The sequence below is a fragment of the Eutrigla gurnardus genome (assembly GCF_963514095.1).
Source record: "Eutrigla gurnardus genome assembly, chromosome: 10".
Lineage (NCBI taxonomy): Eukaryota > Metazoa > Chordata > Actinopteri > Perciformes > Triglidae > Eutrigla > Eutrigla gurnardus.
The window spans coordinates 29,272,385-29,297,634 of record NC_139924.1 but is presented as its reverse complement, the minus strand read 5'-3'; the positions used below and the strand labels follow the sequence as shown (position 1 = coordinate 29,297,634).

The following is a 25,250-nucleotide window of genomic DNA, read 5'->3' as shown; positions in this document are numbered from 1 at the left end:
TCCAGAACATAAAAACGCTGTTGTGTGAAAACGGCCGCTGAATTTGGTAATAATGAATCAAAGTGGATGTACAAAAGTACCATTTTAATCATTTAGAAAAGTCTGTTCGTTCTTACATCATAACAACAATATATTAATACATTCTTGTTTTTCACTTTTCTACCAGACGGGTTTTTTCTCTCAGAACAGAATCGACCGATTACCTCGAACTCATCACATCACAAATGCTGTAGATCCTGTCAAAGTCACAATATCGTCGATGGAATCTGGACAAAACATTCAAACATATTTCTTCTTCATCAATAAAATACATTTGTAAACAATACTGTTTAGGTTTTTATCAACTGATTTATGAATTTGAATACAAAGAGTCAAGAGAGCAAAGAAAAATTAGCCAAAACTGGAAGATCTGAAGATGTGTCATCAAAACATGTCTGATGGATGTTGGAAAAGCTGTTAACTGGTGTGAAGGCGGCCTCTTGTGGTGAAATGCAGTCAGTGCATAGTATTGTTATTATTAATGATAATAATAATAATAATACTCAAATGCTCTACGGGTCGGAGGTCAAAGGCCGGATCGGAGCCGTGACGTCACCAGCGCGGTGCTGCGACGACATCGTACCTGCGAGGCACGTTGGCGAAGCCGCTGTACTCAGGGCTGAGGTCGACGGCGTCGGGGCCGGCAGCGTGAGAGAAGGTGAAGCGCTGCAGAAGAGACACGAGGAAGAGGAAGATCTCCATCCGAGCCAGGGACTCCCCCACGCAGGACCGCTTCCCTGAGAGGGAACCACAGAAACCAGCCAAGATGTCAACAGAAGAGGACCGCAGACCAGACTATGTGGAGGAACCAGAGACTGTCTGTGGTCCCCCAGAGGTCTAGATAGTAGCTCACATTAGTCCAGAGACCAGACCAGACTATGTGGAGGAACCAGAGACTGTCTGTGGTCCCCCAGAGGTCTAGATAGTAGCCCACATTAGTCCAGAGACCAGACCAGACTATGTGGAGGAACCAGAGACTGTCTGTGGTCCCCCAGAGGTCTAGATAGTAGCTCACATGGGTCCAGAGACCAGACCAGACTATGTGGAGGAACCAGAGACTGTCTGTGGTCCAAACAACAAGGTCTCTGCTGTATTTATGTCTAGATGACCTTATATGGAGTGTTGATGGAGCAGCTACAATGTTAGCGTAGCCTAGCACCATCAACCAGACTCCATTCAGAAAACCAGCGTTTTAACAGTAGTTATCTTGTGGTCTTGCAGACAGACCACACAAAGCATGACTCAGCACTTTTTACTGATCACCATCATGATGGAGTTATTTCAGCATCCTTTTCATCTGGTTATTGATATTAAATCACAGCTCACAGATAAACACACTAAGAGGTCGACCAATCAGAGCAGACCAGGCATTTTGGGGAGGGAGGGGCTCTCTAGAGAGAGGCTGAGGAGAGCTGCTACAGCACTGCCTGATGGGAAAATAAATGAGAGCACATTAACATGTTCTGGTGGGAACCTCAACCAATCACAGCTCAGTAAAGAGACGACACTCAGATCTGACCTGCAGAGAACGGCAGGAAGGCCGGGTTTCTCTTGAAGTTCCCGTCCTGGTCCAGGAAGTGCTGGGGGTTGAAGGACCAGGGAGTCTCCCACTGTTTCTCCTCCTTCAGCACAGAATGCAACAAGGGGATGATGAGTGTATCCTGTTGAGACAAGACGTCATTATTATTATTATTATTATTATTATTATTATTATTATAATTATTCTGTGCATCAGCGACCCCAGACCCAGTGAGACCAGACTACCTTGGGGATGGTGTAGCCCCTGAACGAGATGTCCTTGAGTGCGTAGTGAGGGACGTTCATGGGGACGATGTCCATGAAACGCTGGATTTCATGGAGGACCGCATCCGTAAAGGGGAGGGACTTCCTGTCCTCCATGCGAGGACCGCGCTCCTGTCCAATCACAGCGTCGATCTCCTGCTGCATTTTCTCTTCAGGGGGAAACACCGATGAGTTCAGAACCGTCTACGGAGGCTCGTTCAGATTCTCTCTTTCTGAACCGGGTTCTGTGACCCACCTTGGATCTTGGGGTACTTGATCACCACGCTCAGGGCGAACCTGATGGTGGAGCTGGTGGTCTCGGTCCCGGCCAGGTACAGGTTCAACACCGTGGACACCAGGTTGTCGTAGTGGAACTCCGTGGTAGGAATGGGCTTTTCCTGCAGACGAGACACAAGAGACGTTAAAAACGCCATTCAGGACTCAAGGTGGACCCACCTTGAATTTGAGTGTGGTGTTTTCAAGGTTTGAAAAGTGCTTGGATTTAGAATAAAGTGCTTGAAATGTATGTGATGACATATATAATAGAACACAGAGAAAAGAAGATCTTCATATTTGAGGTACTGAAAACAGCATTTTCTGACATTTCATTTTTTATTTATAATGTGATATAAAAGTATCTTTCTGCAAAAACTTTTGAACTATGAATCTGGAACTGAACGTTCAGATTTCTGTACTGGACATTTATGCTAATTAGCACACATTTGATGAGAGAATGCCTCATTTGCATATTCAAACATACGTTTTCATATAACCTCGAATACATTTTTTTTTATGTTTTTCTACCTCAATGTCTCCACAGTACCTGACTAAGTCCGGTTAATGGACTGAGTCTGGTTGATGGACTGAGTCCGGTCCTACCTGACTGAGTCTGGTTGATGGACCGAGTCCGGTTGATGGACTGAGTCCGGTTAATGAACTGAGTCTGGTTGATGGACCGAGTCCGGTTGATGGACTGAGTCCGGTTAATGAACTGAGTCTGGTTGATGGACCGAGTCCGGTTGATGGACTGAGTCTGGTTGATGGATTGAGTCTGGTTGATGGACTGAGTCCGGTCCTACCTGACTGAGTCTGGTTGATGGACCGAGTCCGGTTGATGGACTGAGTACGGTTAATGAACTGAGTCTGGTTGATGGACCGAGTCCGGTTGATGGACTGAGTCCGGTCCTACCTGACTGAGTCTGGTTGATGGACTGAGTCCGGTCCTACCTGCCTCAGTCTGGTTGATGGACCGAGTCCGGTTGATGGACCGAGTCCGGTTGATGGACTGAGTCTGGTTGATGGATTGAGTCTGGTTGATGGACTGAGTCCGGTCCTACCTGCCTCAGTCTGGTTGATGGACCGAGTCCGGTTGATGGACTGAGTCCGGTTGATGGACTGAGTCCGGTCCTACCTGACTGAGTCTGGTGAGGAAACAGTCGATGTAGTCTCTGGGCGAGTCCTGGTCCAGCGTGTCCTGGTGTTCCTGGATCATCTTCATGATGAACTCTCTCAGCTTCTCGATTCTGGTGAACATGTTCTGGTGTCGACCCGGCAGCCGTTCCATCACCCGGGGGAAGATGTTATAGAGCTGAGGGGAGAGAGAGATCATCTGCAAACCAACCGAGGATATTCTCTAAACACCACGAAGGGACTTCCTGGTCCTCCTACCTGACCCCAGGGACTGCTGAACAGTCTCACGGCGTCGGCGATGATCTGCAGCAGGGACAGGAAGTGGTGGTCGTCGTAGCCGAAGCGTTGGCCGAACACCAAGCAGCAGATCACGTTGGACACGCTGCAGCTCATGAAGAAGGTGGGGTCGAAAGGTCCGGCTGGAGAAAAGGAGTCAGTCGGGAAGTTAGGACATATCGGATAGAGACTCTACCGGTGTTTAGTGTAAATACGTCACTGTGTTAGATGGAGACTAGAGGTGTTTAGTGTAAATACGTCACCGTGTTAGATGGAGACTCTACCGGTGTTTAGTGTAAATACGTCACTGTGTTAGATGGAGACTAGAGGTGTTTAGTGTAAATACGTCACCGTGTTAGATGGAGACTCTAGAGGTGTTTAGTGTAAATACATCACTGTGTTAGATGGAGACTAGAGGTGTTTAGTGTAAATACGTCACCGTGTTAGATGGAGACTCTAGAGGTGTTTAGTGTAAATACGTCACCGTGTTAGATGGAGACTCTAGAGGTGTTTAGTGTAAATACGTCACCGTGTTAGATGGAGACTCTAGAGGTGTTTAGTGTAAATACGTCACCGTGTTAGATGTAGACTCTAGAGGTGTTTAGTGTAAATACGTCACCGTGGTAGATGGAGACTCTAGAGGTGTTTAGTGTAAATACTTCACTGTGTTAGATGGAGACTAGAGGTGTTTAGTCTAAATACGTCACCGTGTTAGATAGAGACTCTAGAGGTGTTTAGTGTAAATACGTCACCGTGTTAGATAGAGACTCTAGAGGTGTTTAGTGTAAATACGTCACCGTGTTAGATGGAGACTAGAGGTGTTTAGTGTAAATACATCACCGTGTTAGATGGAGACTCTAGAGGTGTTTAGTGTAAATACGTCACCGTGTTAGATGGAGACTCTACCGGTGTTTAGTGTAAATACGTCACTGTGTTAGATGGAGACTAGAGGTGTTTAGTGTAAATATGTCACCGTGTTAGATGGAGACTAGAGGTGTTTAGTGTAAATACGTCACCATGTTAGATGGAGACTAGAGGTGTTTAGTGTAAATACATCACCGTGTTAGATGGATACTAGAGGTGTTTAGTGTAAATACGTCACCGTGTTAGATGGAGACTCTAGGGGTGTTTAGTGTAAATACGTCACCGTGTTAGATGGAGACTCTAGAGGTGTTTAGTGTAAATACGTCACCGTGTTAGATGGAGACTCTAGAGGTGTTTAGTGTAAATACGTCACCGTGTTAGTTAGAGACTAGAGGTGTTTAGTGTAAATACGTCACCGTGTTAGATGGAGACTCTAGAGGTGTTTAGTGTAAATACGTCACCGTGTTAGATGGAGACTCTAGAGGTGTTTAGTGTAAATACGTCACCGTGTTAGATGGAGACTACAGGTGTTTAGTGTAAATACGTCACCGTGTTAGATGGAGACTCTAGAGGTGTTTAGTGTAAATACGTCACCGTGTTAGATAGAGACTCTAGAGGTGTTTAGTGTAAATACGTCACCGTGTTAGATGGAGACTAGAGGTGTTTAGTGTAAATACATCACTGTGTTAGATGGAGACTCTAGAGGTGTTTAGTGTAAATACGTCACCGTGTTAGATGGAGACTCTACCGGTGTTAAGTGTAAATACGTCACCGTGTTAGATGGAGACTCTAGAGGTGTTTAGTGTAAATACGTCACCGTGTTAGATGGAGACTCTACCGGTGTTAAGTGTAAATACGTCACCGTGTTAGATGGAGACTCTAGAGGTGTTTAGTGTAAATACGTCACCGTGTTAGATGGAGACTCTACCGGTGTTAAGTGTAAATACGTCACCGTGTTAGATGGAGACTCTAGAGGTGTTTAGTGTAAATACGTCACCGTGTTAGATGGAGACTCTAGAGGTGTTTAGTGTAAATACGTCACCGTGTTAGATGGAGACTCTACCGGTGTTAAGTGTAAATACGTCACCGTGTTAGATGGAGACTCTAGAGGTGTTTAGTGTAAATACGTCACCGTGTTAGATGGAGACTAGAGGTGTTTAGTGTAAATACGTCACCGTGTTAGATGGAGACTAGAGGTGTTTAGTGTAAATACGTCACCGTGTTAGATAGAGACTCTAGAGGTGTTTAGTGTAAATACGTCACCGTGTTAGATGGAGACTCTAGAGGTGTTTAGCGTAAATACGTCACCGTGTTAGATGGAGACTCTAGAGGTGTTGAGTGTAAATACGTCCCCGTAGAAGATACGTACCCTCCGTCCCGTGGATCCGGTCCACCAGGTGTTTGCTCTCCTCCTGGATCCACTCCTCCATCCCTTTGCGTCCCATCCCGAAGTCTCTGAGCGTCGTCAGGGTGAAACGCCGCAGCTGCCGCCAGCGCTCGCCGTTACTGATCGCCAAACCTTTAAGACGAAAGAGGAAAAAGCCCCTGAAGGACCCGCCCCCCCCATGAAGGGGTCTAGACTTTGAGCCCACAGAACAGCACTCGATGGTTCACTAATGTTACCGTAACCCCGGGTGACCCTCATCAACAGGGGGATGGGTCCTCTGCCGGTGAAGTCCTCCGCCTGGTCCACCAGCGCCTGCTTCACGGCCTCGTAGCCCACCAGGACCACGGCCCGCTGAGGACCCAGGTCTAGCGTCATCACGGGCCCGTAGACTTCACTGAGCTGGACAGAGAGACACACATCTGATTCCCACAAAACCCGGTTCACAGACCTGGGACTCTGACCTGGGACTCTGACCTGGGACTCAGGTCTGGGACTCAAACCCAAAACTAGATCTGAAACTGAGAAGTTAAAATAAAAAGAACAATGAGACTTAAAAAGGAAATCTCTCAGCTGGTCTTCAGCTTCATGGGACTCCACAGTCCAGTGAGCTGGGAGACATACTGGTCTAACTCCTCTGGGGGGACTGGGGTGAACCGGGTTCAATCAGCTGATCTTCTTCACATAAGCTGACTTTTATAACTCTATCAAACATATTTCTTCATCCTTTAGACAAACAGGTGAAACTTTAGGAGCCAAGAATGAATCATTTTAACACTTCCTGTAGACGTTCGATACTTTAAAAGTGTTTAGACGGTTTGTTGGGACCTGGAACCTGAACTTGGACCTAGATCTGGACCTGGATCTGGATCTGGACCGGACTGTGTCCGTGACGTCACTCACCTTCAGCATGGTGGTGAACGGGGCCCGTCTGTCCAGCTGCAGCAGGTTCCCCAGGAGGGGCAGACCCGCGGGTCCCGGAGGGAGACCACCGCGTCCCGGAGCGGGACTACCGCGTCTGCGGGTCAACAACCGCCACAAGACGAGGACGAGTCCCGCACAGACCAGCGAGACGGGGACCGAGATCTCCATGACGCTGCAGAGCCGCTTCGCTGCTCCGACCAGAGCGCTTTTTAACTTGATTTACACAAACGTTCAGAGATCAGTTCGCATAAGTTGACTTCCAGAGTCCAGAGTCCGGATTCCAGACCAGTTAGAAGCTTTAACATTCAGACGTGTTTGTCACGTGGTCATGTGTGCTACGTTCTACAGAACCACAACACTTTTTTAACTTTCTAACTTTATTATCAATAATATTACGACATTACAAAATAAATAAAAGTACAGGGAGGAGTTTTACAAAGTACATAAACACAGTTTGATTTCATAACAACAAAAATAAAATGAAAGTCAGTGAACCAGCTACTTATAAAACCAACAACATGTGGACGAGGGGACGACGCCTTTATTTGTAGTCCATTATTGTAGTTTCCCCAGCGCAGACGCACGTCACTCACCGGCGCCGATCAGCTGTCAATCATCAGCGGCCGCGTTATAATGACGTAGTTTAGTGAAAGTCTGGTCAGATTCTCTGAGCACCGCGGCTGTCTTTTCCTAAATCCTTTTGTGTTCTCCTATCGCCTTCCTTAACCCCGTGACCTTTTCCCCAGAGGTCAAGGAATAGGAGTTAGGAATAGGAGTTAGGAATAGGAGTTAGGAATAGGAGTTAGGAATAGCAGCTTCTCCTTCCTGTTTGACCGTTTGCTGTATTTACATTTCATTTGTGGTTTTAGTTTCGTTTTGTCAAACATTTGTAATGATTTAAATAAATAAAAACACCATTAAATTATTATCACTGTCCACACGCATTTATCATCACTATTCCAATTACTATATGTCTGCATGAAAGTAATTAGGCGAATTCTCCTTGATGTAGCCGCCTGCAGCGCGCTACCTAACGTGATGGATTGTGGGTTGAAAGCGATGCATGATGGCTAGAATTGTGTCCGACTTAGCAGCCGACTGCAAAGACGTCACAGGGTCGCGACCATATCACGTGACCCAAAACATCGCAGGAACAAGTTTTTAAGAGCCGCTTCTTGCGGCGCTTGGCAGCGGAATGGTTCTCATTGGTTAAAAGTTCAATGACGTGTGTTCAGGTCCGCACTCGGCGGCTGAAATGATACTTTTTATTTTGGTCGCATTGATCTCATGGCTTGATCTAAAGTTCCGTGCATTGTGTTGTGAGTAGGCCTATTATATGTGAGGTCTGGTTAATACAAACATAGAATGATAATACAAATATACTGGAAAAAAGAATGCCTTCCACATGTTGCCTTGCGTGTGCGTGTGTGTGTGTGTATGTATGTATTTATGTATATATGTATATATATATATATATATATAAAACATATCCTCTTTGGTTTGCTGCTGTGTTCTATCGCTTGAGCACCATAGTCACGTTGACTTTGTTGTCCGACTTGACGGCGTTTGGCTGCCGTCTCTTTTAGAGCCCGCCCCCTCAGACACCTGCAGCTCTCGTCGGCGTGGTAAGTCAAGTCAAGTCAAGACCATCCCGAACAAGCCTATTGTTAAATATGCAAATGCCATATCGTTTGTTTTCATGAACGGCCGAGGTGTGCGGCACTTCGCATAGGAAGGTCCGTTGCATCCGATGCTAAAGGAGCTCTGAAAGGAAGCATTGGAGCTCCTTTCCTTTGCATTTAGAGAATCCGAACAGCTCTTATCATGGCGGCCACTTGTTTACTTCCGGGTCACTTCTTCAGTTAGGAACCTTCCTAAGCAAAAAAGACTATTCCACCACAGCCGTGGAAACCCTTAAATGAGGAGTTAGTTAGTTAGTTAAAAGGTAAACAAAGGACGACACGTGGGGGTGGAGCCAACAAAGTTATTATGAAGTGGATCAGTTACGAGCTTTCCAAAGGTACCAGTTTCAAGTTTCTACCACCTTCCGTTCTGGAGATCCACTAGGAGGACCACCAGACCCACCAAGGGGACCATCAGACCCACCAGGAGGACCACCAGAAGTACTAGGAGGACCACCAGACCCACCAGGAGGACCACCAGGTCCACCAGGAGGACCACTAGACCCACCAGAAGGACTACCAGACCCACCAGAAATACCAGGAGGACCACCAGATCCCCCAGGAGGACCACCAGACCAGGCTTTGACTTGATGAACTATGGATTTAACAGCCAGTGAAATAACTCAAGTTCTATTTAATTCCTTGTTTGAATCATTTCAGTGAACAAACGGTTCGGTCTGTATTTTGACGTTTTGGTGTTTGGAATTCATTCAACACATAAATATATGTTTGTACATATTGTTATAAATCCCACAATACGGATTAAAATCACCTGTAATATCACGTTTCATGAGTGTTTCAGTGTTGAAGAGTTTTTACCAGAGAAGAGACGTTGATGACCATATTATTTATAGAATGACTCGTGTTTATTTACTTTTGTAGCGATGCAGAGGTTTGAAATGAAATCCATCTATATGTTAAAGACTTTACCGTCCACACGAGAACCTCAATTCATTCAAATATATACAAAAAACAAAACACGAGGAGTAAACGATACAGAAGTGTAGTCACTGTGGCGGTCCGGGCGGAGCTCCTCCCCTCACCGCGGCGGTCCGGGCGGAGTCCCTCACCGTGGTGTGGCGATGAGCTCGTAGTTGCGTGGCATGTTGGCGAAGCTGCTGTACGCCGGCGTGAGGTTGATGCTGTCAGCGCCACCGGAGCACGAGAAGCTGAAGTTCTGCATCAGCGACACCATGAAGATGAAGAGCTCCATGCGGGCCAGAGACTCGCCCACGCAGGACCGCTTCCCTGTGGAGACACAAGCAACGCCAGGACTCAAGGACTGGCTTCAGACCGGTAGACCACTTCCATTAGGGTTCAGACTGCAATCAGGACAACACTTATTTTGTGGGATGTTTAAATTTCCGGAAACATCTACCCCTCAAAATCCTGAACTTGAGCTAAACCTGAGCTAAACTGAGTAAAACCTGACTCTAGAAGCTCTCTAGGAGACCCCTGACACTAGGAGGACTAGACCCCCAACTGTAGGAGGTCTTGGTCCGTTTGGTTTGTTTCCAAACAGCTCCAGGTTTCAGAACAACAAGCTTGGTCTGAAAACACCCTGTGACCAGGACTACAGACTTTCTTACCTGCAGCAAAAGGCAGGAAAGCAGGATTACTCTTGAAGTTGTCATTCTGGTCCAGGAAGTTGTTTGGGTTGAAGGACCAGGGCGTCGTCCACTGCTTCTCGTCCTTCAGCACCGAGTGCAACATGGGGATGACGATCGTGTCCTGATGAGACAAAATGCACCATTAGAAAGCTCCTCTAGTCTCCGTGGATGTGGACCTGGTGGATCTGGTGGACCTGATGGACCTGGTGGATGTGATGGACCAGACCTTGGGGATGGTGTAGCCCCGGAAGGAGACGTCCTGGAGAGCGACGTGAGGGAGGCTGAAAGGGACGATGTCCAGGAAGCGCTGCACCTCATGGATCACAGCGTAAGTGTAGGGGAGGGACTTCCTGTGGTCCATGGTGGGGCAGGAACCGGGTATGACCACGCCGTCGATCTCCTGCTGCATTCTCTCTGTGCAGGACCAAGAGAAACAGATTTGAGTCTGGTATTAAAGAAAAAATAGTTCCAGTGATATTCAAAGGCTACATAGACTCTATCTAGTCCTCTTCATAGAGGACTATGTAGAGGACTATATTGAGGACTACATATAGTTCTCTATAAAGTCCTCTACATAGTCCTCTACCTACCCTGTATCTTGGGGTACTTGATCAGCACACTGAGACCATATCTGATGGTGGAGCTGGTGGTCTCGGTTCCTGCCAGGAACAGGTTCAGCACTGTGGACACCAGGTTTTCATGGATGAACTCAGTCTTGGGATTGTCCTTCTCCTGAGAGGACCGGGTGGCGTAAAGATGTTTCAAAAATAAAAAATACCCTTAAGGCAACTTATACGGTTAAGTAGAAGACAGGGTCTTCACCAACCTGATTGATTCTGATGAGGAAGCAGTCGATGAAGTCCCTCGGCGAGTTCGGGTCCAGGGTCTCTCTGTGCTCCTGGATCTTCTCGTTGATAAAGTCCCTCACCTCCTCCACATGTGCAAAGACGGAGTGCTGGTGTCCGGGCAGATGCTCCACCAGCCAGGGGAAGATGTTGTGCATCTGTACGAGGGAAGCACATTATGGAGACAGCTTCATAATGCATTGGTAGAGACCTGTCAATCTGCAGGTAAGCCCCGCCCCCTAAAGCATCCCCTGCTTTCTGGTCTGGTGGACTCTAAATGGACCATAATGTACTAAATGAACATCATGCTGGATTGAAGAAGACTTGAAACTAGAGATTGAGACCATAAACTCATGTTTACAATGTTTACTGAGATAATACATCAAGAGAGAAGTAGGACCATTTTCTCATAGACTTCTATACAACCAGAGAGGAGTCGCCCCCTGGTGGCCAGCAGAGAGAAGTATGACCATTTTCTCATAGACTTCTATACAACCAGAGAGGAGTCGCCCCCTGGTGGCCAGCAGAGAGAATGCAGGTTTAAGGACCTTCAGAACTGCTTACTAAAAGTAGTAAATGACCTTCACTCACCTGACCCAGGGGGCTGCTCAGGAACTGTAAGACCTTGGCTATGATGCCGAGGAGGTGCAGGAACTTCTTGTCTTCGTAGCTGAAGCGTTGGCCGAACACCAGGCAGCAGATCACGTTGGACACACTGCAGCTCAACAAGAAGGTTGGGTCGAAGGGCTTGTCTGCAGGAGAAGAGGAACACCTGTTAAGACCGGTACCTTTCAGAAGAAACAAATTAGCATTTGCAAAACATGAATTTTGTCTCAATACAGGCATGTCAATGTTTATGAAGTGCCTGAAACCTTGTATCCTTCGTTATCTGGGTGTTTTTAGACTGTGGCAACCTTTTTAATTTTAGACTCTCTGTTCAATCATCATGTTGATGATTCAACAATTTCATGTCTGTTCGGTATATTTAGTTCAAGGAATCATATTTCATTCATTGTCCTGAAACTCAGGCTTCAGAAACCGTTTGGGACTGAAGCTGTGATTCAGGTCTGACACAGTGTGTCACCTTTGAGGCTGCATTAGTCCTGCAAGAGGGTCTGACCAGGACTCCCCCCCTCACACGCAACGCATCCCGGTACATGAAATAGTTCAGCTCTCTCAGCCGGTATGATGCACAACGGGAATGACAACATTTCCCATCAACACTGATTGGACCACAAAGGGACTCACCTTTGACCGTGTCTATGTTGGCCCTCAGGTGTTTGCTTTCCTCCTGGATCCACTCCTCCATCCCTTTGCGTCCCATCCCAAAGTCTCTCAGCGTCGTCAGGGTGAAACGCCGCAGCTGCCGCCAGCGGTCGCCGTTACTGATCGCCAAACCTGACACAAAAGAAAGGAGCTGCTCGTTGACCAGCCAGACCCGATACAGAGACATAAAATTGTGAACGAACCACCCGATCCCCTGATGGGTTTGAAGTGCCTTGTGTTACCGTAGGCCTTGGTGACTTTGATCAGGAATGGAAGTGGTGCTCTTCCTACGAAGTCATCGGCCTGGTCCACCAGAGACTCCTTCACGGCGTCGTAGCCCACCAGAACGATGATCCGCTGCCAGCCCAGGTGCAACGTCATCACCGGACCGTAGGTTTCACTCAACTACGTAAACACAGGATATGTCGAGGAGATAAACAGACTGTGTCCAAGTTCGTCCTTCAGAAGACCTTCAGAGGCACATCGGAAGGACGGACGGTGGCTGAGACGCCCAACGAAATATTATTGTTCGGGTGCCAATGTGCAATCAAAGCTAAGAATCAGTACGACATTAAAGGCAGAGTAGGTCATTTAGAAAAAACACAGAGACTCTGTTCAAAGCCCCGCCCCCAGAATGTCAAACGAGTGATCGAGATCGGCAGAGTGCAATCGGGAAGTAAGCATTGACGGGCAGGCCGTCCGAACATTTTCTCTGTTCCGTCTCTTTTGATTGGACATGGTTTTTACAGTCCTTCCACAGACACAGATGACATTTTTAAAATGTTTTTATATCAGAGCATTTAATGTATTAATTGCTGTCGGTATGTTACAAGGTTTTCAAGTAATATAACGGAATGTGTTCCTGAATAGAAACACCTACTCAACCTTTAAATCAGCATTCTCACCTTGAGGATGCTTTTGAAAGGTGCGTTCTTGTCCATCTGCAGCAGGTTCCCTACGAGAGGAAGCCCCGACGGCCCCGGAGGCAAACGTTGCTTCCTGCCGGTCTTCATGCTCAGCAGCCACAGCAGAGCGAGGACGAACCCGGCGAGGATCAGCGTGGTGGACGCGTCCATGCTGCTGTGTTTACTTTGACTTCCCCACTCGGAGCTCCCTGAGACTCTCTCTTTACCTGTAATTATAGTATCACGTCTGAATGTGGGCGTCTAACGACAAGTTGGCACAAGAGCTGCATTAGGCCACAGGTGAGTCATGTGACTCCGGTGTGCCTTTAGTGCACCTTCACCTCATTATTCTTCTTTTCTCTGGCCGACAAAGCAAACATCGAACTTTAATTATACAACAGAAACACGTCTTCTTTACTTCCTCTCTCTACCACGACGTCGGTGGACGAGAGGTTGACAGGAATTCATAAAAGTTCACCTAACTTCTGGTAAACAAGTGGAGCGTCGGCATGTTACAGTTATGCAACATACTCTGTTTACTTTGCCGTCAATGTGTGTGTGTGTGTGTGTGTGTGTGTGTGTGTCGTCGTTAAGACTTCTAGTTTGACTTTGATTTCATCATTTCACATCAAATCTGTGTGAAATACAACAAAAGCTGGAAACACCGTTGAACGTATTTAATCTTGTCAGAGATCCACTTCCATCCTGCAGCATCCATCCCATAATCCTGCATTTTTAGTGTGAAACGTTTCATCAGTTGTACACTACGGATTTTAATCAGAAGCTCCTTAAAGCTGCCTTCTCTCTGCTGGCCACCAGGGGGCGACTCCTCTCTGGTTGTATAGAAGTCTATGAGAAAATGGTCCTACTTCTCTCTGCTGGCCACCAGGGGGCGACTCCTCTCTGGTTGTATAGAAGTCTATGAGAAAATGGTCATACTTCTCTCTGCTGGCCACCAGGGGGCGACTCCTCTCTGGTTGTATAGAAGTCTATGAGAAAATGGTCATACTTCTCTCTGCTGGCCACCAGGGGGCGACTCCTCTCTGGTTGTATAGAAGTCTATGAGAAAATGGTCCTACTTCTCTCTGCTGGCCACCAGGGGGCGACTCCTCTCTGGTTGTATAGTAGTCTATGAGAAAATGGTCCTACTTCTCTCTGCTGGCCACCAGGGGGCGACTCCTCTCTGGTTGTATAGAAGTCTATGAGAAAATGGTCCTACTTCTCTCTGCTGGCCACCAGGGGGCGACTCCTCTCTGGTTGTATAGAAGTCTATGAGAAAATGGTCCTACTTCTCTCTGCTGGCCACCAGGGGGCGACTCCTCTCTGGTTGTATAGAAGTCTATGAGAAAATGGTCCTACTTCTCTCTGCTGGCCACCAGGGGGCGACTCCTCTCTGGTTGTATAGAAGTCTATGAGAAAATGGTCCTACTTCTCTCTTGATGTATTATCTCAGTAAACATTGTAAACATGAGTTTATGGTCTCAATCTCTAGTTTCAAGTCTTCTTAAAAAGCTCTTAAAACAAACAACTTTACAATGTTAAAGACAGAGCTGCTGTTAATCTGAATCTGGACTTCAATTATTATAATGAACATAATCTGTATGTAACTCGATTACAAACCCACAAAGTATGTCATTAAAGGGGCGTGGCCTCGTTGGTAACCAGCACAATAGTGTCATGATAAACACAAGTGTTTAAAAAGAATAAAAAGATATGATCAAAAAGGATCTCTAAATAGAAATGTGAATGGAGGCTTTGATTTCACACCATGTTTTGCTGATCTCAGCACTCATGTAAAACCTGGACCTGGTCCACATCCAGCTGCATATGAGCCATAAACCCCAACGGATTGTTATTGTTTTGAAGCACATGCAGCCAATCAGGTTGTCAGCCTCCTCTGCTGATGTGGAGAGAAACGCACAGTCATGGTGACAGCGGTGTTTATTCAGAGTTCACCTTCGTACTGCATCTCATGGGGGGGGGGGGGTATTCACAGAGGTTAAATTAAAAAAAGAAAAAGTATAAAATGAGGAGAGAAACACTGTTAAAAGACTAAATGTCCTCATAATCCTCTGTGTGGTGAACTGGATCGCGTGGCCCTGGTTCAGGGGGGTAGGACGGATCGGCCTGGGGGTTAGGGGCGTGAAGCCGGGAAGAACACCTTCATTCATAGACGAGATATTAAATGAAGGATTACTTGATGCCCTTGAACCACGGAGGAGAACCGACACGGGATCAGCAGGAACCGACACATCGCCGGCTAGAACGCGAATCCTCCGCAGTCGAAAGCATCGAAGTCGGAGTCGCCCTCGAAGTCGAAGCTGTTGAAGTGCGGCGAGTCGACGTCTTGGCTGCAGGCGTGGAAGGAGCCTCCGGCGGCGACCTCGGAGAAGCCCCCCCCGCCCCCGCCGCCGGCCACGAGGCCGATCTCCGGGGCCCGGCTGGCGAGGGGGGAGGAGGGGGGGCAGGAGGTGAGGTAGCCCAGAGCGGAGGAGGCCGCCGCCCCTCCCATCAGCAGGCACACCGCCCTCACCGCCCGGGCATCACTGCTGTTGCCATGGCGAAGACAATCTGACACCCGGTGAGGGGGGACCACGGAGATGCTGCGCAGGGGCCGTCGGGGGCCACTCGCTGTGGAAGCACAGTAATATGATGAATGTCAACTTTAACGAGGGATTTATTCCCCTTTAATGTGCTATCAACCCTGAACCTGGAGCCCTCTACTGGCTCCTCCCTGTAACTACAGAAAACTGCTTGCTACATAACAATAATAATCATGATAATAATAACTATTACAAATGTAATAACTGTTGAAAATAAATCACAAACCGATGAAGAAAACATGATCAACACACATTTAAGAGAATCTCTGAAGGAGCCCCCCCGCTCAAGGACTCCAGACAAAGGAGGGGTCCCCTCACAGATCCTGGGAGACCCAGGCTCTTTGTCGCTGGACGAGTCGGGCAGCGGGTCTCTGTCGGTGATGCAGGGAGTGATGCTGCACTGCCTCTGCTGGCTCACGAGCGACATGACACCCTAGAACACAAGACCAACACCAGGTCACACAAGTTCACCGTTTCACAGCGACACAGAAGATGATGGAAGCCCCCAGTGTAGGGAGGAGGTCTGGAGGAGGTCTGGAGCAGGTCTGGAGGAGGTCTAGAGGAGGTCTAGAAGAGGTCTGGAGGAGGTGTAGCGGGGGTCTGGAGGAGGTCTGGAGGAGGTGTAGAGGAGGTCTAGAGGAGGTCTGGAGGAGGTCTAGAGGAGGTCTAGAGGAGGTCTGGAGGAGGTCTAGAGGAGGTCTGGAGGATGTCTGGAAGGGTGACGGGTCAGAGAACACAAGATTTTAACCAGGAGACTGATGTCCTAACTAACTTCCACTAACCTAACTATGTAATTTAGTGGTCTCAACCTAACTATGTAATTTAGTGGTCTCAACCTAACTATGTAGTTTAGTCTCAACCTAACTATGTAATTTAATGGTCTCAACCTAACTATGTAATTTAGTCTCAACCTAACTATGTAGTTTAGTGATCTCAACCTAACTACACTCAACAAAAATATAAACGCAACACTTTTGTTTTTGCTCCCATTTTTCATGAGATGGACTTAAAGATCTAAAATTCATTCCAGATACACAATATTACCATTCTCTCAAACATTGTTCACAAATCAGTCTAAATGTGTGATAGTGAGCACTTCTGCTTTGCTGAGATAATCCATCCCACCTGTGCACTAATCATGATGTCAGATCAGCATCTTGATGTGGCACACCTGTGAGGTGGGATGGATTATCTCAGCAAAGCAGAAGTGCTCACTATCACACATTTAGACTGATTTGTGAACAATGTTTGAGAGAAATGGTAATATTGTGTATCTGGAATGAATTTTAGATCTTTAAGTCCATCTCATGAAAAATGGGAGCAAAAACAAAAGTGTTGCGTTTATATTTTTGTTGAGTGTATGTGGTTTAGTGGTCTCAACCTAACTATGTAGTTTAGTCTCAACCTAACTATGGAGTTTAGTCTCAACTTGGTTGAGTAGGAAGTTGATGTTTCTGTTTTCAGATTTTCAGGTTATTGTTATAAACTTACATATAAACGTGTATATAAACACACTGTTAGAAACTGAAACATGACGACGGGGTTGGACTAGACAATAGAAACATGGAAAAACTGCTGACTCACCTCTCTCACTTTCCTGATCAGGTTCAGCCACAGACTGTGAAAGGAAAAATGACAAGTCATGATGAGAAAGTGTGAGTGCAGGTGAAGTCCTAGTCAGTGGGACAAAGGAGTCCTGGATTGCAGACCTGGATTGCAGACCTGGATTGTAGTTAGATAATCACTAGGCCAAAGTTAATCCTCTGTGTGTGGGTGTGTTTGTTTTACGGTCATGTGGGGACATAACACATTCACATTGTGGGGCCTCGCTTTCATTTTGAGACCAAATGGGGACAAACTGTGTGTGAGCGCATGTCTGTGCATGTATGTGTGTATGTGTGGGTGTATATATATGTGGGTGTATATATGTGTATATGTGTGTGTGTGTGTGTGTGTGTGTGTGTGTGTGTTTGTATATGTGTGTTTATATACGTGTGTGTGTATATGTGTGTGCATGTGTGTGTATATGTATATATATATGTGTGTGTGTGTGTGTGTATATATATGTGTGTGTATATATGTGTATGTGTGTGTGTGTGTGTGTGTGTGTGTGTGTGTGTGTGTGTGTGTTTGTATATGTGTGTTTATATACGTGTGTGTGTATATGTGTGTGCATGTGTGTGTATATGTATATATATATGTGTGTGTGGGGGGGGGACCTGCAGTCCTCGGGGGTCTCCGTGAGCAGCAGCAGGAACTTGTTCTGAGGGAGGATCAGGGCGAAGCTGCAGTCCCTCCGGCCGCCAGCAGGCAGCTTCGGCAGGTCCAGGATCTCCCTTCCCTCTACAATGGACTCACAGCTGGTTTGCAGTGCCACCACCTGGTCTGGAGGGGACTCTGCATCACGGCACACCAGCAGGCTTCCCTCCAGGGTCAGGACCAGGAACTTCTCCTTCCACTGCTTGAACATGAAGCCGCCTGCAGCGAGGCCAACCAACCAGAGAGAGGCAGGAAGGAGGCGGAGCTCATCATCTTTTGTCAGTGGTAGTGACCTGTCAATCAGCAGGTAAGCCCCGCCCCCTAAAGCATCCCCTGCTTTCTGGTCTGTTGGACGACTAGATCAATACAAAGACGAAGCGACGGCATGCGGCCTGAAATCCCGATCAACTGGACCGACAGCATTGTGATCAAAGCAGAGATGCATCGTGGGAATAATGTGACTGTTCTCAGGACAGTGAAGCCTGAAGTTTAAATGCACTGCTGTTGTCACGGCAACAGCATTGAAACAGATGCCGGCAAACATCTGGATTGTTTCTCAGATTATGTCTATAATCTGAGCCTGGAGGACACGGAATCACACACACACACATTCTCACACACACACACACACACACACACACACACACACACACACACACACACACACACCTATGACATATGCATCTCTTTAAGAGGAAGTCTTCTAATCCCCCATAATTCCTCTCTGTGGATTAGAGAGCTGCTGTTCTAGAAGACCACATTCACTCGTTTTCTATTATTATTATTTTATCAGATTACAAACACAAGAGGAATATGAAACATCATAGTCACTGTTTTTTGTTTTGTTGTTTTTTTAAGATGGAATCAAATCATTTTGTGTTGAATCTGCAGATTTTAAGGTGGTTTGTTAAAACAAAAATAGAAGATTAATAAATAAAAAACAACAAGTTGTGTTGTGTATGGGAGGGAGGACCAGGGTCAGGTAGGGATGGAGGACCAGGATCAGGTAGGGATGGAGGACCAGGATCAGGTAGGGAGGGAGGACCAGTATCAGGTAGGGATGGAGGACCAGGATCAGGTAGGGATGGAGGACCAGGATCAGGTAGGGATGGAGGACCAGGATCAGGTAGGGATGGAGGACCAGGATCAGGTAGGGAGGGAGGACCAGTATCAGGTAGGGATGGAGGACCAGGATCAGGTAGGGATGGAGGACCAGGGTCAGGTAGGGATGGAGGACCAGGATCAGGTAGGGATGGAGGACCAGGGTCAGGTAGGGAGGGAGGACCAGGGTCAGGTAGGGATGGAGGACCAGGGTCAGGTAGGGATGGAGGACCAGGATCAGGTAGGGATGGAGGACCAGGGTCAGGTAGGGAGGGAGGACCAGGGTCAGGTAGGGATGGAGGACCAGGATCAGGTAGGGATGGAGGACTAGGATCAGGTAGGGATGGAGGACCAGGATCAGGTAGGGATGGAGGACCAGGGTCAGGTAGGGATGGAGGACTAGGATCAGGTAGGGATGGAGGACCAGGATCAGGTAGGGATGGAGGACTAGGATCAGGTAGGAGGACCAGGGTCAGGTAGGGATGGAGGACCAGGATCAGGTAGGGATGGAGGACCAGGATCAGGTAGGGATGGAGGACCAGGGTCAGGTAGGGAGGGAGGACCAGGGTCAGGTAGGGATGGAGGACCAGGATCAGGTAGGGATGGAGGACCAGGATCAGGTAGGGATGGAGGACCAGGGTCAGGTAGGGAGGGAGGACCAGGGTCAGGTAGGGATGGAGGACCAGGATCAGGTAGGGATGGAGGACCAGGATCAGGTAGGGATGGAGGACCAGGGTCAGGTAGGGATGGAGGACCAGGGTCAGGTAGGGATGGAGGACCAGGATCAGGTAGGGATGGAGGACCAGTGTCAGGTAGGGATGGAGGACCAGGGTCAGGTAGGGATGGAGGACCAGGATCAGGTAGGGATGGAGGACCAGGATCAGGTAGGGATGGAGGACCAGTATCAGGTAGGGAGGGAGGACCAGGGTCAGGTAGGGATGGAGGACCAGGATCAGGTAGGGATGGAGGACCAGGATCAGGTAGGGATGGAAGACCAGGGTCAGGTAGGGATGGAGGACCAGGATCAGGTAGGGATGGAGGACCAGGGTCAGGTAGGGATGGAGGACCAGGGTCAGGTAGGGATGGAGGACCAGGGTCAGGTAGGGATGGAGGACCAGGGTCAGGTAGGGATGGAGGACCAGGAGGACCAGGATCAGGTAGGGATGGAGGACCAGGATCAGGTAGGGATGGAGGGCCAGGATCAGGTAGGGATGGAGGACCAGGGTCAGGTAGGGATGGTGGACCAGGATCATGGAGGGAGGACCAGGGTCAGGTAGGGATGGAGGACCAGGGTCAGGTAGGGATGGAGGACCAGGATCAGGTAGGGATGGAAGACTAGGATCAGGTAGGGATGGAGTACCAGGATCAGGTAGGGATGGTGGACCAGGATCAGTGATGGAGGACCAGGGTCAGGTAGGGATGGAGGACCAGGATCAGGTAGAGATGGAGGACCAGTATCAGGTAGGGATGGAGGACCAGGGTCAGGTAGGGATGGAAGACTAGGATCAGGTAGGGATGGAGGACCAGGATCAGGTAGGGATGGTGGACCAGGATCATGGATGGAGGACCAGGATCAGGTAGAGATGGAGGACCAGTATCAGGAGGACCAGGATCAGGTAGAGATGGAGGAACAGTATCAGGAGGACCAAGATCAGGTAGGGATGGAGGACCAGTATCAGGTAGGGAGGGAGGACCAGTATCAGGTAGGGATGGAAGACTAGGATCAGGTAGGAGGACCAGGATCAGGTAGGGATGGAAGACTAGGATCAGGTAGGAGGACCAGGATCAGGTAGGGATGGAGGACCAGGGTCAGGTAGGGATGGAGGACCAGGATCAGGTAGGGAGGGAGGACCAGGGTCAGGTAGGGATGGAGGACCAGTATCAGGTAGGAGGACCAGGGTCAGGTAGGGATGGAGGACCAGGGTCAGGTAGGGATGGAAGACTACGATCAGGTAGGAGGACCAGTATCAGGTAGGGATGGAAGACTAGGATCAGGTAGGAGGACCAGGATCAGGTAGGGAGGGAGGACCAGGGTCAGGTAGGGATGGAGGACCAGTATCAGGTAGGAGGACCAGTATCAGGTAGGAGGACCAGGGTCAGGTAGGGATGGAGGACCAGGGTCAGGTAGGGATGGAAGACCAGGGTCAGGTAGGGATGGAGGACCAGGATCAGGTAGGGATGGAGGACCAGTATCAGGTAGGGATGGAGGACCAGGGTCAGGTAGGGATGGAGGACCAGGATCAGGTAGGGATGGAGGACCAGGATCAGGTAGGGATGGAGGACCAGTATCAGGTAGGGAGGGAGGACCAGGGTCAGGTAGGGATGGAGGACCAGGATCAGGTAGGGATGGAGGACCAGGATCAGGTAGGGATGGAAGACCAGGGTCAGGTAGGGATGGAGGACCAGGATCAGGTAGGGATGGAGGACCAGGGTCAGGTAGGGATGGAGGACCAGGGTCAGGTAGGGATGGAGGACCAGGGTCAGGTAGGGATGGAGGACCAGGAGGACCAGGATCAGGTAGGGATGGAGGACCAGGATCAGGTAGGGATGGAGGGCCAGGATCAGGTAGGGATGGAGGACCAGGGTCAGGTAGGGATGGTGGACCAGGATCATGGAGGGAGGACCAGGGTCAGGTTGGGATGGAGGACCAGGGTCAGGTAGGGATGGAGGACCAGGATCAGGTAGGGATGGAAGACTAGGATCAGGTAGGGATGGAGTACCAGGATCAGGTAGGGATGGTGGACCAGGATCAGTGATGGAGGACCAGGGTCAGGTAGGGATGGAGGACCAGGATCAGGTAGAGATGGAGGACCAGTATCAGGTAGGGATGGAGGACCAGGGTCAGGTAGGCATGGAAGACTAGGATCAGGTAGGGATGGTGGACCAGGGTCAGGTAGGGATGGAAGACTAGGATCAGGTAGGGATGGAGGACCAGGATCAGGTAGGGATGGTGGACCAGGATCATGGATGGAGGACCAGGATCAGGTAGAGATGGAGGACCAGTATCAGGAGGACCAGGATCAGGTAGAGATGGAGGAACAGTATCAGGAGGACCAAGATCAGGTAGGGATGGAGGACCAGGATCAGGTAGGGATGGAGGACCAGGATCAGGTAGGGATGGAAGACCAGGGTCAGGTAGGGATGGAGGACCAGGATCAGGTAGGGATGGAGGACCAGGGTCAGGTAGGGAGGGAGGACCAGTATCAGGTAGGGATGGAAGACTAGGATCAGGTAGGAGGACCAGGATCAGGTAGGGATGGAAGACTAGGATCAGGTAGGAGGACCAGGATCAGGTAGGGATGGAAGACTAGGATCAGGTAGGAGGACCAGGATCAGGTAGGGATGGAGGACCAGGGTCAGGTAGGGATGGAGGACCAGGATCAGGTAGGGAGGGAGGACCAGGGTCAGGTAGGGATGGAGGACCAGTATCAGGTAGGAGGACCAGGGTCAGGTAGGGATGGAGGACCAGGGTCAGGTAGGGATGGAAGACTAGGATCAGGTAGGAGGACCAGTATCAGGTAGGGATGGAAGACTAGGATCAGGTAGGAGGACCAGGATCAGGTAGGGAGGGAGGACCAGGGTCAGGTAGGGATGGAGGACCAGTATCAGGTAGGAGGACCAGGGTCAGGTAGGGATGGAGGACCAGGGTCAGGTAGGGATGGAAGACTAGGATCAGGTAGGAGGACCAGTATCAGGTAGGGATGGAAGACTAGGATCAGGTAGGAGGACCAGTATCAGGTAGGGATGGAAGACTAGGATCAGGTAGGAGGACCAGGATCAGGTAGAGATGGAGGACCAGTATCAGGAGGACCAGGATCAGGTAGAGATGGAGGAACAGTATCAGGAGGACCAGGATCAGGTAGGGATGGAGGACCAGTATCAGGTAGGGAGGGAGGACCAGGGTCAGGTAGGGATGGAGGACCAGGAGGACCAGGATCAGGTAGGGATGGAGGACCAGTATCAGGTAGGGAGGGAGGACAAGGGTCAGGTAGGGATGGAAGACTAGGATCAGGTAGGGATGGAAGACTAGGATCAGGTAGGAGGACCAGGATCAGGTAGGGATGGAGGACCAGGGTCAGGTAGGGATGGAGGACCAGGATCAGGTAGGGAGGGAGGACCAGGGTCAGGTAGGGATGGAGGACCAGTATCAGGTAGGAGGACCAGGGTCAGGTAGGGATGGAGGACCAGGGTCAGGTAGGGATGGAGGACCAGGATCAGGTAGGGAGGGAGGACCAGGGTCAGGTAGGGATGGAGGACCAGGAGGACCAGGATCAGGTAGGGATGGAGGACCAGTATCAGGTAGGGAGGGAGGACAAGGGTCAGGTAGGGATGGAAGACTAGGATCAGGTAGGAGGACCAGGATCAGGTAGGGATGGAGGACCAGGGTCAGGTAGGGATGGAGGACCAGGATCAGGTAGGGAGGGAGGACCAGGGTCAGGTAGGGATGGAGGACCAGTATCAGGTAGGAGGACCAGGGTCAGGTAGGGATGGAGGACCAGGGTCAGGTAGGGATGGAGGACCAGGATCAGGTAGGGAGGGAGGACCAGGGTCAGGTAGGGATGGAAGACTAGGATCAGGTAGGAGGACCAGGATCAGGTAGGGATGGAGGACCAGGGTCATGTAGGGATGGAGGACCAGGATCAGGGATGGAGGACCAGGATCAGGCCTACCATATTTCCTGAGGAAGCCTCGATGGACGCCGGCGGCGCTCATGTCGGTGGTCATCACGGCGACTGAATGAGAGGATTTGATGCTGCCAGACGAGACAGAGAGAGAGAGAATAATCCCACTATGTGGGCTCTGTAAACCGGGTCGGACCCGCCCCCGTTCATAGACACGTAAACATCATATCAGAGCCGGATAACGAGACCAGCGAGGGATCAGTCCTCCTCCTCCAGCAGATGTCCCATTGGACATTTCCCAGACTGCACCGCTCAGATTAAAGCCTCTCACAACACCAGATAACAGCTGATCATCAGACCACCATCCCAACTGGGTCCCGACGAGTCCCCCCCCCCCAAACCACCTGCCGCTCCGCCAGATTAGAACAGAGGGATTATCATTCCTGCACAGCTGCATGCCTGTTGATGTGGATTTAATCTGCCCACACCTGGACCTGGACCTGGACCTGGACCTGGACCTGGACCTCTGGGAGTTCAGGATTTAAAGTGGATCCAGAGTCTCTGAGGGTTCAGGACTTGAAGTGGATCCAGAGTCTCTAAAGGGTTCAGGACTTAAAGTGGATCCAGAGTCTCTGAGGGCTCAGGATTTGAAGTGGATCCAGAGTCTCTAAAGGGTTCAGGACTTGAAGTGGATCCAGAGTCTCTAAAGGGTTCAGGAGTTAAAGTGGATCCAGAGTCTCTAAAGGGTTCAGGACTTGAAGTGGATCCAGAGTCTCTAAAGGGTTCAGGACTTGAAGCGGATCCAGAGTCTCTAAAGGGTTCAGGAGTTAAAGTGGATCCAGAGTCTCTGAGGGTTCAGGACTTGAAGTGGATCCAGAGTCTCTAAAGGGTTCAGGACTTGAAGCGGATCCAGAGTCTCTGAGGGTTCAGGACTTGAAGTGGATCCAGTGAAACAGGATATCAGACGTAACATTGATTAGAGGGTTCTAAAGATGAGCTCATCGACAGATGGATGATATTATTGATTTTATATTATTGATATTTTTTTTTATTGATTCTACACAAAAGGATTTGAGTCCACATAACAAAAGAAATGAAGCACATTTAACCATGCATGAGAGTGAATACAAGACCTTCCCTGGGTCCGGGTCTGATGTGCTAGGAGGACTTCGTTTGTGTCACCAGCAGGGGGCAGCAGAGCACCTGAAACTTCAGGCGGTCTCATGAAATCAACAGGTTGGGAAGCAGCAACTACAATAATTACAATAATAATAAGTATTATTGTGATAACGATATAATAATCATGATAATTAGAATAATACTAATACTAGACCACATGTAGACCTCTGAGGAACCAGTCCACTAGACTTTATGGGTTCCTGTTTGGTGAATCAGATGTAGAACCTGGACTGGGAGTCCTGCTGGAGCTCCCATCCCCCCCAGACCCAAACATTCTCTCCTTCCAGACCCATCCAGCCTTGTGTTTTTGAGGAGAACGCCCCTCTTTCTAGTCCTGGACCCCCTCGGTGACCCCCCCTCCCTATCTGGGAGCAGTGAGAGCTCCATTGCTCCGGCTCCTTTTGAAAGGGGAGCATATACAATGGGGTCTTTCTCAGTCCCTCTCGGTCTCCATTAAAGACCCTGGGAACACAACGGTGTCCACAGAGGGATTCTTAAA

General features: G+C 49.1%; 2 protein-coding genes across 2 annotated transcripts; both read right to left on the bottom strand.

Moving 5' to 3' along the window:
• Window positions 1–63: 63 nt before the first annotated feature.
• LOC311019751 (uncharacterized protein) lies at window positions 64–13,411 on the bottom strand. Its single transcript, XM_084019321.1, is given in 18 exon segments — window positions 64–776; window positions 1,559–1,800; window positions 1,802–1,991; window positions 2,078–2,219; window positions 3,233–3,409; window positions 3,490–3,650; window positions 5,741–5,890; window positions 5,995–6,157; window positions 6,659–6,884; window positions 9,432–9,609; window positions 9,951–10,092; window positions 10,198–10,385; window positions 10,562–10,703; window positions 10,798–10,974; window positions 11,408–11,568; window positions 12,065–12,214; window positions 12,325–12,487; window positions 12,988–13,411. Coding segments are annotated over 18 exon segments (3,108 nt in total). The 5' UTR covers window positions 13,159–13,411; the 3' UTR covers window positions 64–591.
• An 822-nt stretch (window positions 13,412–14,233) lies between these two features.
• LOC311019942 (uncharacterized protein) lies at window positions 14,234–23,678 on the bottom strand. Its single transcript, XM_084019608.1, has 5 exons — window positions 23,621–23,678; window positions 17,810–18,068; window positions 17,175–17,208; window positions 15,843–16,023; window positions 14,234–15,618 (listed from the first exon to the last, which is right to left on the bottom strand). Exons 1-5 carry the CDS (start codon window positions 23,673–23,675, stop codon window positions 15,248–15,250), a joined length of 900 nt encoding a protein of 299 aa, XP_083875734.1. The 5' UTR covers window positions 23,676–23,678; the 3' UTR covers window positions 14,234–15,247.
• Window positions 23,679–25,250: the final 1,572 nt, after the last annotated feature.